Source organism: Brachyistius frenatus, unplaced genomic scaffold, assembly GCF_029030835.1.
Source record: "Brachyistius frenatus isolate BFR_SWC_R1_liver_20210118 unplaced genomic scaffold, ASM2903083v1 Contig_89, whole genome shotgun sequence".
Taxonomy (NCBI): domain Eukaryota; kingdom Metazoa; phylum Chordata; class Actinopteri; family Embiotocidae; genus Brachyistius; species Brachyistius frenatus.
Genome location: NW_027210688.1, coordinates 213,727 through 226,248, shown reverse-complemented (window position 1 = coordinate 226,248; position 12,522 = coordinate 213,727). Strand labels below are relative to the sequence as shown.

Sequence of the window (12,522 nt, the reverse complement as noted above, 5' to 3'; positions counted from 1 at the left end):
GTAAATCGGTGAATGTGCGTGCGTAGGTGAGAATTGTCTGCAGTAACAATGCAGGAAACATAACTTACACAACAGCTGACGCGGTATAAAAACATCTGCCAGCTGTGCTGTGTGTGCGTGCGTGTGTGTGTGTGTGTGTGTGTGTGTGTGTGTGTGTGTGTGTTGGTTAATTCGCCCACCTAGAGCCCTACATAATACTGTTACCAAACACAACATGACGCCAGAGCTGCATGATGAAAACTGATTGCCACTGGAGGCTCCACGGGGTAGGGAGGTGGGGGGGGGGAGGGCAGCGCATGAGCTAAATTCAACACTCCTCCCTCTTTCCCTCCCTCACCACCCCCTCCCTCTCTCCCTCCCTCACCACCCCCTCCCTCCCGCGCCGTGGATTGATAATAATAGCTCGGCTACGTAATCTAAGGAGTGTGTCGTCATCGCCGCGTGACGTAAATCCCCATGACGTAAAAGGAGTACGCCGGGAGCTCAAAGGATTGCCGTATACGGTGGTGATGATCAGCGAAGCTTGCAAAGCCGGGCTCTGACGCAGGGACGACCCGTGACTGCAGAGACAGAGACAGAGACAGAGAGAGACGGAGATGGGTGGAGATGGGTGGAGGGGGAGCAGCGGCTGCAGTACACCCAGCGAGCCTCACAGGCTGCGAGGAGCTTTCGCCTCGTTCTCCTCGCAGCCTTCGTGGGGCCAGTCGTGACTGCAGAGCTCGCCAGCCTCGCGGTAGCGATGCAGGACTATTTATAGGACGTGTATGCACGGAGCACGCTGCAGTTTCTAAGCAGAGAGGGAGTCACTTGACTGCTTCTCGCTGCAGCAATGCACTTCCTGTAATTTGAGCACGATTTGCAGAATTATGTAACAGAACAAAAAAAAAAAAAAAAAAACCCCGCTGCCGCTAGAAAGCTGCTGTAGCAGGTAGTGATGAGACAACTGATACCATCACAGCTGCAACCAATAATCATTCATAGGATTCATTTTTGTGGTAACTACTCATATTCTTCCCTTTTTGTTTCCTCTTATATTGTTTTAGGCCATTAGATTAAACTCATTCCACAGCGTATAATATGTCATATATTAATATATTAATTCTGTAACTCATTATTGATAAACATGCATGCTTACATTACTCAAATTAAACCCGATATGTTTTGTATTGTTGGACACTTTAGGATATCTAAAATCCAATTATGTACATTTTAAATGGAGTGCACAAAATTGGTTAGCTGTTAATTTATCATTTCATGTATGAAATATATATATATATAAACAGAAACATCCGTCATCAGTCTAATGTTTTACTGGTAACACTTTGCCGTCATGAATTCATGCATTAATGCTTCATGAAATCATCATGAGTTCAAAGTCTTTTATTGATGATCTCGTGCATTAAAACACATTAATCGAAGGTGAGTACAACATCAATGATCATCATTTATTAAGTCTTGATTATGATGAATTGTTTGCGACCAAGATTTGGACCACTTAGTATTTCCACTTCAGTCGAGGGGCCACAAACACGATGACGTCATGAGAAGCTGAACTACTGAAGACGGCAGCGTTTGGATTTCAACAGCATTCACGAGCTGTGCTGTGATTGGCCAGTTTTTGTGTTCATCCACTTGCTGCCGTGAAGATCAAATGTTCACCACAAACATGATGAACTCGTGAGTAACTACTGCTTCGTTCACGATGATGCCGCGATGTCCTCTTTGCTGCACAATCTACAATTTTTGGAAAGAATTAATTATGAAAAAAAAAAATCCTAGTTATTGATGATGTACTCACCTTTAATTAATATGTTGTTCATGCATGAGATCACGAATGAAATACTTTGAACTTCCTGATGATTTAATGCATTCATTCATGCGTGAAACCTTTATAATTCATTCACCCTTAAGTAAAGTGTTACCGATTTATCTTAATTAATCTGATGACCTCGCCCATAGAAAATGAATTATTCATAATGATCTGAAACAAAGAGTAATGTGCGTGTAAAATCAGAGTCAATAAAGCTGCTGTATATCAACAGTTGGATTAATGAGTTAATCACTTCAGCTTTAGATTCTCCACGGTAACTCTTAATGTGCCGAGAATTTCCCCTGTTGAGATTTCCTCTGCCGTCGAAGACAAAGATATTTGACGTCCACCTCTTGTCGTCGGGTCTTTTCTCACCTTTTTCTTAATATGTGCAGAAAAACGAAGCCGAATCGTTTGAGTCGCAGCAGGTGTGACTGTGTGTGGCTGCCTGGATCAACACGTCTCCTGAGGACAGTTAAGAAGCTTATCCAACAACTCGAGCAATATGAAGGGATCTCTGCAGAAAACCAACCGTGTCACAAACTGCAAGGCGTCGAATTCTCCTGCATCTGTTCGGCGATATAACGCCGAACGCTGCTGTTCCATGGATCAGTCGTTACTCACCTTGGGGGCGGGGAAAGATTAAAAAAACAAAAAAAAACGAGTGCCTACAAATACATATGGATCTTTAAACCAGGTTCGGGTTTGATATCTCAAGAGATTTGGGATTAAAAAAAAAAAAATAAAAAAAGTGCAGCAAAGGTCTTTGGGATGTCATGGAAAGTTGAGTTCATCTGTCTAAAACAACATGAAACAAATAGTTCAGCTGGACCTGATTACAAATGGAGGACCATGTATGAAGAGAGTTTAACTCCAGTTGATCCCCAAATATAAAAATGAAGCCTCACTTTTCATGCACGTGTCAGCTTGTTTGGTTCAGTAAATGTTCCCCCTCGTTCCCATAATCAAGACTCCTCAGTTTCGTTTTGAATTAAAGCCTCCGGCTCCATAGACTCCCATTCAACTTCTCTCATCAAATCCAAAGTGAATAAAATGTGTCCATCAGTTATCTCGGTGTTGTTAGCTAAAGTCACTCCTTCTTATTAGTTTTCTGGAGGTCCATCTGAAAATAATCCCTCATTAATTGGGAAATTTGCTTCAAAAAGATGTGTTTTTGGGGGGCGTGTCTCTTTGATTGACAGGCCTGTGGTGCAGTCAGGTTTCCACCAGAGGTGGGCGGGGCGTAGCATCCTCTGGTTTCTAATCAAATCAAGTCCACCAAGTCCAATCGCATCGTAGCTTAATTGAGCTATTTTCAGAATCAACCCGGGAGGACCGTGACAGATGAAGTTGTGAGGTTGACGGTCGGCAGTAGTAGCGTCTCCCTTCCTCGCGGCCCCGTTATAGTTAAGATGAAGCTCGGGGGGGAATGACACTGTGTGCCTAACAACTGCACTGCAGTGCACAGCAGCAGCTCTGTTTGCTGCAGTCACGACTGCCCCTCAGAAACAACCAAACAGAGGACAGCAGGACAGGAAACAGCTGACAGGATGATTTCTAATCGTCTGCTTTCTCCTCTGGCGCTGGGCTGCACAATTAATCATCAGTTAAAAAAAGAAAATAAAAAGAGAAAGGTGAATACTTTAAAAATGGCTATTTAACCAAATTGATTCTGTTATGTTGACAAGTGTTTCTTGTCTTTAGTGTGCCCCTCATTACTTGTACAAATACTACTTGTGTCCTGGGCTTAGACGGTTGGGTGTGTTGCTGTGACCCATTTGGTCTATCTTTATTACTTTCTCAGTAGTAATTCGAGCACACTGTCAGGGAGCAGCAGGCTCTGCCAGGGTTGTTCCTCGTCAGTGGTTCTGTTTGAGATATCCGCCGACAGGGCGTACGCTTTTCCAATATCTCACGGTTGTATCTCTGCTTTTCCCAAAAGAGGGCATTTCTGTCGGCTTCATCGGACTGCGACGCCAGGTCGTACGCCGTGAAAAATGTGAAGCGGTGAGAATGAGAGTCGGTTTCCATCCGATTCCCGTGCTGCGGCGGTTCGTGCAGACTGCAGGATTTCAAGTGTTCAAAACTCTCGTGGTCAGACTGCGGTCCAACTCTCCCTTTGTGCTCACGAGCTCCGGGAGCCGAGCGGAACAAATACGATTTCAGATGCAAGAAGCTGAAGAGTTTTGCAGAGTCAGAAGTTTGGTGGTTGTAGAGCGGCGGTGAAATTTAAAGCATCTATTTTTACATTCGTTTTTTGTTGTTTTCTACTAAAGAAAAAGCGACTTGCTGGAGAAGAAAGTCGAATATTCTGCGGTTAAAAAACAACAGGTGTTTCTCTTCGAGGGTGGTGGAGACGAAACCGGACAAAATATTACATGCATCAAGTTGTGAATCCAGTGGGATGCCCATCCTGCTGTACGTGTAAATAAATTGTTTTTAAGTGACTCGCTTTCGTGAAAGAAAAGTCAGACAGCATGTCGTCCGAAATGTGAAAAAAAAAAGTCAAACTATAGCATGTCGTGTGAGATGTGAAAAAATTTGTGACTGAAAATTTGTGACTTTTTAAAAAATTTTGGGACGAAAAAAAGTCATACTATAGTATGACGTTTTGAACGACATACTATGGTGTGACTTTTTCTTCATATTTTAGACGACATACTGTAGTCTTAAGTGTTTTAGCATTTTTGGGCCGAAAAAACCCGTCATACTACCGTGACTTTTTGGTGATTTTTTTGGATGAAAAATACGGAAAAAAGTCATACATGCATATGCATGTCGTCCGAAATATGGAAAAAAGTCATTCTACAGCATGTATATATATGTACATTTATCACAGTCACATTGGGGGCAAAATGTAATTTTTAACTCCCCAATGTCAATGTCATGGTTACGCCGTTATCTTTATCCTCAGTGCTTTCCTTCTCCCCATCCATTTTGCTCCGTACCAGGGTGAATGCACCTGATATTCAGCCTTATGTATCTTCTCTCCTCATGGTCTCCGGGCATTGTGCAACACAAGTGTTCCTATGTGATTTTGCTGGTGTGGTACTGTCAGGACACTGGAGACCAGTGCGGCATTGCTGGTACAGTGATGTTTACAGACATCTTCAGTGCACTCACTGACATGTGAATCACAGTCTAGCCAGGCGGAAAATTGCCAGCAGACTTTTAATAGGGTGTTGTTTAACCACGGGAAGACTGGAAAGAGGGAGCGTCCATTCATGTGTGTGTTTGTGTGCAGAGCATGCTGCTTTGTGAAGATGAACCTCTCCACTGCATCGATAGGCTGCAGTCATACAGTACATGCAGCCCCGCCCGTACACAAACAGACACGAGGCAACATCATTTTTAAGAAGTCATTTTTTGCAACAGCAATTGCTAACAACATTTGTCAGCAAAAGACTTCCTTATAAAAAAAAAAAAAAAAAAAACCATAATGAGTAAGATTTTTGCTGTCCAAAGCAGACAGGAGGACATTCAGTGTGGTGGGAGGACACAGGGAAACAACCAACTGTAGAGTTTCATATTTAGCTCTTCAGTCTGTCAAAAGTGTCTTTGTAAAAATGCATCAAGTTTTGATAAATTGGCATTTGATGCAGGACTTCTGACCTTAAAAACTAATATTCCAGTCTGTAATAACTCATCACCCAGGAGTATTTCAACTCAACAAAGGGAGAATTTCAAGGCAGAAGTAGACATGAGTGAAATGTCAGAGAGGAAAGAAGCTCAGTGCATCACGAGGTCCCCCAGCAGCCTCGTTCTATAACATCTATAAGGGATGGTTCACGGCATCTAAACATAAGTTCTATCAAAAAGGAAAGTTCGAAGCTGGGAGCCTGAAAACTGAAAGCTCCGCCTCCCATTCTACGTTTGGAAACACAGGCCAGCGTTCTGAGAGCGATCTGGTTCCAGAAGATCTCTGAGATAAGATGGAGCCTCGTCATTAACAGTGATTTATTCTCAAAAGTTTTACCTTGCTCCCAAAAATAATTTTCTTCCAGTTAATGTTTCACCTTTCATGTGGCCCTAATGCTCCATCATAGAGAACCACAGACAGAAGACGGAAGTTATCCAAAAGACACTGTAATCCATTGTTGGCCTTGGTCTTTTCATGGGATTTGTCAAGAGTCTAAATATTCTTTAGAACTACAAAATGAAGTATGTCGGACCCATTTCCATCCAGATAATTAAAAAGGTTCAAAAGCAGAGATAAAAAAGAAAAAGAAAAGCCAAAATGTCCCTGAAGCTTCTTTTTGATATTTTTGGAAATGGTGAGCTGATATCACTGATCATAATCTTTACAGTTTAATTCTTCCTTGTTCAAAAATCACCCTGTGCGCTGAAATAATGTTGTTCATTAGGATTTTATTTTTTGGAGGCAAATCAATGAATATATGTACTTTATACAGTATATGAGGAGCACATCTCTACAGTTTCATAATGTAAACAATCTCTGAAGAGAAATGTATTCAGTTTAAAAGGAAGCCATAGTCTTCTGTTTTAAACTATTTACATGAATTAAAATATAATTTATAACATCAGATACTTCCGCTTCTATGAAACTAGATTTTAACAATTCAAAAATACTGAAATGCCTTTGTCTCCACATTCTCAAGACATATGAAATCACACAAAACAGAGAAAAAAAAAACACCATTTAAAGACATCCAAACTAAGTGGCATATAAATAAAAAAAAAAAAAAAGAAGAAACGCAAAGTAAAACCAACATATGTAAAAATATAAAATCTCACTAGCAGTATTCACCTTTTTTGTTTTACCAAAAACTAAGTTAAAAAAGAAAAAAAAAATCATTTATGTGAATTTGATAGTCATTAGATGTAAATAGACAAAGAAATCAATAGTAATGAAAAACAACAAAAACAATGTATGCCCTTTTTATGCCAAAGTACTTTCTTCCACCAAAAAACAAACAAAAAAACAGCCACTCACGTTTAGCAGATTTCGACAGTTTACAGTCCCTACTAAGTGCGTATTTGACATCACTGTTGCCATCAAGTTTAACAGATTACCCATTAGTTTCTGTGTATAGTACAAACTGTTGATGTTGAAATGTGACACAGCCACTTACAGATCAAACACGGAAGTGAAATCTGAGGCCAGAATCAGGCCGGTATTGCAAAGCACTCCTCTCCCCGGTCGGGGCTAATTTGATGATGTAGCTAGCTGACAGATACATTGTTTTGTTTTTTTTTTTCCCCAAACTGAGGAAACAGTAAGTGACATAAAAACAAATACGTGTTGTTGTTTTTTTTTTTGTTGTTTTTTTTTTTTAAGTGGGCCATGGCATCGGAAACACGACATCTATAAAACTGAATCTGACGAGGTCGTCGAAAACGTCCCGTTTTTCCAGGAGCCGTGGTGAGCCATGCTCTTTATTGATGAAGTTTCTTTTTTCTTTTTTTTTTTTGGTCAACTTGCCTATCAAGTTTAATGGTTTTCTTGCCATTTTCCATTTTTCTGAAATGAAGAGTGGAAAGAAAGGTATTGCATTCTGACGAGGGTAATTCCCTTTGGAAGTTTTTTTTTTTTTTTATACTTTTTTTTAAATTATTATTTGGATTCGTTGTCCATTGACCTAGGACCTAGACCAAGCGGACAGCGATATTATTATGTTGAAATGTGTCAACGTGTTCTCAAAACACTGAGGAGAATGATCAACATCAAAGTTTTCTATAAGAAAGTATATAATCATCTAGATATCTACACAAACACACAAATATATATTCATATATATGTATATACCTTTTTATAATATGGCTATTGAAAAAAGTTTTAATTACATCAGTAATTATTTAATAATAAACCACATTGGATTGGAAAGGAGTTTAAACAGTAATAATAAAAGCTAGTGGTAGCTTCGTTTTCCCCCCAATTGATTTTTAAGGCTCGCCATGATGAAAAATGGGGTCATTTTGATGTAATTCACCTCTAGAACAATAGAGGTGCCCTCGCAGGCACAGCGGCAGCCACTGTAAAAATCCAAGCACATACTGCAGCCTCAAGGTTTCCTCAAACTAGTTCCAGCCTGAATTTTGCATTTCACGTCCTTCACACACACACACACACAAAAAATATCCTAAAAAACGGCAGGCCAAACAGGAGAAGGGAAAAACAGTTGGGATTTGTTAACTGAAAGCAGTTACATATTTGGTTGGTCAGTGAGAAAAATAAAATTGGATCACGTGGATTTGAAGGCAAATTTTTACCTCCGATTTTAATTTTTTTTGGAAAGACGCAGCAGTGAAACTGGGATTTCTACAGTGACAACCTCGACTGTATCAACTAATCCGATATTCAGCGGGGTCAAACCAGCAACGACTTTCTTTTGTTTTTTTTCCTTTCCTCCCTCCCACGTTCCTTTACCAGAGTTGTACGAGTATAGTTATTGGCTGTTACTGTACTTGAAGTGTTGAAAGCAACTATGATCTGAACGAACCTGTGCACCATCAAAATGTGGTAATAACATAGTTACAACAGCTTTCAATGAGAAAAAAACACATGGTGACGATATTTCACTACTTGGGACGTTATTTGTGCAAGAGTATATTCGTACAACTTGTTTTGTATGTGTTTACAACTGACCACATTCCTCCTGTAGATTGTTTTTATGTTGTTGTTTTTTTAAACAGAAGTCTACATACAGTAGCCTATTGAATTCGCAGCTCAAAGATTGCCCGTGTTATAGCTCAACAACCAACCATACACTGTACATTATTACCTCAGTTTTTCAGAAAGGCTGTCTTAAGATTATTATGTATTGCATCTCAAATTGCTCTTTAAGAAAACAGGAAAAAAAAAAAAAAATCAACATTAGTCATTTTATAAACAGCAAAGAAATCGAACCTTCTAGTGTGATAGTCGAAAGGGATACTTGGATCTTTTTTGTCTTTCCTTTTCTACAGTGTTGGACTTTGTGTGAAGTCATTTCAACATCATTTTTTCCCCTTCATTTCCTCCCTGGACTGAACAAACATGAACTCATTGGAAAAAAAAAAAAAAAAAAAAAAAATCAACCTGGCAATCTCCTGTCTGATTAGCAATCAACTGTGACCTGCCACCTTTAAAAAAAAAAAAAAACTAAACAAAAAAACACACAATACATTTTATGTTTACAATGAGGCATAGTGCTATATACACATTATATATTCATATATTATATTTTCTTTTTTAATATGTAAACCAGCACATTCTCTCACTTTTTAGTAGTATACATACTAAGCACAAATACTCCTTCAGTTGTTTGCAATTAGTTTTGTTTCAATTTTTCTTTTTTTTTCGACACCTATTTTTTTTCTCAATCAGTATGTATAGCACTAAATTATTTTCGTTAGTTTTGGACATCAGTGAGCCCGGAGAATCCTTCCAAGCCACTTCACTCATTTTAGTTTTAAACACTGAATAAGGCGCCTTTGTACTTAGTGTGCGTTCCTAATAAAGTCAAAGGAGAATCAAGTGATGTAAACATTCAATTTTTTGTGTGTGTTACCAAGGAGTTGATTAGATAGAGAAAGGACGAGGATAGGGAAAGCGGGGGCGTTGCCGGGGGTTTGGGGAAGACCTGGAAACGAGGCCTTGAACCCACAAAGAGACAGAAGAGAGTTAGAGATAGAGAAAGAGTCGGCCTGCATTTTATTGAAATTCCTAAGCAAGGAGAGGAAGACCAGGGAAAGTAGGAGGGCTGGCGTGTCCCTGAAAGAAAAACTTGAAAACGAGTGCCCCAAGCGCACTCAGGGACCAACCAACCGTCAAGCCACTGTTCAACCCCTCACTGACCCGCAAGCGTCAGCAGCGTCCAACTCAAACACGAGACGAAGACGAAACACTCAGTTACACGAGGACACACGGTCGAGACTCCAAGAAACGGACACGCTAAAAACCGTTATGAGCCAAGCGAAGGAAAGAGTTAGAGAAAGAGAGATTATCCTCCTCCCCCTCCCCCGCGAGGGGCTCAGTGGTAGAAGGAGTCATAGTATAAAAAAAAAATCAAAATCAAAAATCAAACACCAAAACTACCCACAACTGCCCATCAGTTGAGAAAACCCTCACACAGAGAACATTTCCGACATAAAACAAAACAGATCAACAGGAGGGAGGGGGAGAGCATCCAGTAGAACAAAGAACTGAAACGACAGAGGGAGCGGGGATGGATGAATGTGAGGTAGAGATGCTGATCTGATACAGTACCTCCGAGACGAGAAATCAGATTCTCAGCCGATTGCTCTTTTTGTTACTTTTCAGCCGATCCCTCGCTCGTTCCCTGGCTGTGTTATCGGCGGCGGTTTGGTGCCACCAGATTGGCAGGCTTGGAGGCTCTCTCCCTTTTCACGACGTGTTGCTACTGGCTGCACCAGGTGTGTTAATTACAGGCGCTACCCAAGACTGCACTTCAAGCCAATACCGGTCTCGTGCAGTCAACCGGGATGACTTAGCAAGCCTACGTTTAAAGCACCAAAAAGCTCCACAATCTTTGGGCAAGCAGAAATGGGGAAAAGGTGATGATTACATTCAGATTCTTGAATACATTCCATTTGAACCTTCAGATTCTTCTACCTCTAGCTATGGCCGTGTTCCAGGGGTAGATTACGCAGAGAAAATTGGTTTCGTCGCCTTTTTGCACTTTTAAAAACCCTCTGTCGAGCAATGCCAACAACAAAAACAAAAACAAAAAAGTCACCAAAAGATAATTCCAAGAAAAATTAATTGAAGATTGGACTGGAAGTAATGGATTCATACAAAGTATGACATGAAAGCGCCAGTGGCGACCATCGTTATTTCCCCCATTTTAGTCCTGCTTGCTGCAGTCCAAATGTAAACAGTAACCGTTGCATTGGCTGTGGCATTCGGGGGGAGGGAGGGGGGGGGATTAGGTTCTAGCCGCTATTGGACGCATGTTCAGAAGGACCCTATCGAAGATACACAAAGACTTTCTAGATTTGGGAAAAATTTACTTGAAATGAACCGATGAAGCAAATCCTCGCTTAACATTTGTCAGTGGTTCTGATTCTGAAATGTTCAATGAGGAAGTGAGTAAGACTACGACTCCGGGGATGGACGCTCGGCCATCACTGAACCAAAGCAAGAAGGTGTCAAAGCTTGGGCAACTATGTCGATGATACAAAAATAGTGTTCACTAACCCTTTTTTGGACAGCCCAGCACCGAAGTTCATCTGACGCTGACCCGTCACAAACCCATATTTTTAACACCGGCCCAAATCCTAGAATTTCTTTTAACTGAGGCACTAAATATTTCCGAGGTGCTTTTTGAAACTTAGTTGCACTTAAAACTTATTTTTTGACCCATTTCAGCCACATTATTGGAAGTCGGGTATCCAAAGAAAGTGCAACTCAACAGGTGTCCAATTTGAACTCATTCTGAAGCTAATTTGCAGGAAATTGAGATTTTATTTTTTTCGGTAACTTTTTGAACGGATGGTAAACAATGTCCAAAACGGGGAAATCTTTCCCAAATCTTCGATGGGGTCTTTAATGTGTGAAGCGCCTATCAAACAGAGCCTGTAGCAGCCAGTAGCAGAGGCCAAAATAGTCAGCATGGCAGAGTTCGAGATAAGAGTTAGAAGAGGGGAAAGTGGAGGACAGTAGAGACGTTTACCTCCTTACAGTGCATAGATCAAATCAAGGAAGCACTACAATTACTAAAAAGAAAAAAAACATAATTTTTTTTCTTCATTTTAGATTTGTAAACTTTATCAGTCATCAAATGATTACGTTAAATGGTTTTTTTGTTATATTCTTTGTCCATAACACACACACACACACACAATAGATTTTAAAATTTTATAACATCCACAATTTTTTGCTAAAAGAAAGCAGGGTTCATTTTTTTTTTCTTCTGGTTATACGACCACACAAGCGAACACAGCTTGCGGGTTCACCACTCGTGACCGGAAAGAAGGAGGGTTTTCTTATATATTTTTTTTTTCTTACAAAACAAACAGAACAAAGAACACGCACACGCAGGAACACACACCACGACGACCAACGCAACGCAGGGATAGCAAGGATTTGCTACAGGTCTCTCATGCCCGCTCTTCCAAGGCAGGGCGATGATGTCACCAACACAGACAGGAAGCAGCTTTGTTGTTACTGTTGTTGTTGTTGTTGTTGTTCAGTGGAGAACTGTATCAGTATTGTTTGCAGTTGTTGTACCATTGTTGTTTAAAATCCTATCTCCTCCGTTGTCTCTTGACCCTTTCGGACTCCCAGTGGCTTCCTCGTTTTTAAGCAGTATCCTCCGGTGAAAGAAACTTAAAAAACAAAGTCCTTATTGTTACTTTATTCCAATGGTAAAAATGTAAACATTTTGCGAGGTTGCCTTGCATGGAGGTACTGAGAGGCCCGTCTGAGGGCAGAGCCGTGTTGTCAGAGGGGTGTTGCTGCAGTTTACTAGTGCTGTACTGTCAGCGGTGCAGGGATTTCTGGGCCTCCTTCAGCAGAGTGTCAAAGTCCAGCGCATCGTACTTGCTCTTGACGGGACCCGGACCCGCCTCGTCTGAAAACAAGAGGTAGAAACGAGGTCGTGGTCAAGCGAGTCAAATCTGTCGTAGTAGAAAGCAATCCACTTATAAAGGGAGTATATTTTATTCAAAAATCACGGCACCTTTAAGATGAACTGTGTGGTTCAACCAAACAAAAAGTTAAACTAAGAGTGAATTTTTTACATTCTGCC

General features: G+C 40.6%; 1 protein-coding gene across 2 annotated transcripts in view; it reads right to left on the bottom strand.

Moving 5' to 3' along the window:
- Window positions 1-6,161: 6,161 nt before the first annotated feature.
- Window positions 6,162-12,522, bottom strand: part of ppargc1b (peroxisome proliferator-activated receptor gamma, coactivator 1 beta) — an 86,124-nt gene continuing 79,763 nt past the window's right edge. For both annotated transcript variants that reach the window (XM_069710102.1, XM_069710103.1), the window contains exon 12: window positions 6,162-12,345. In XM_069710102.1, coding sequence (XP_069566203.1) covers window positions 12,254-12,345 — 92 coding nt within the window. In that variant the 3' untranslated portion in view covers window positions 6,162-12,253. The remainder of the gene's footprint in view (window positions 12,346-12,522) is intronic.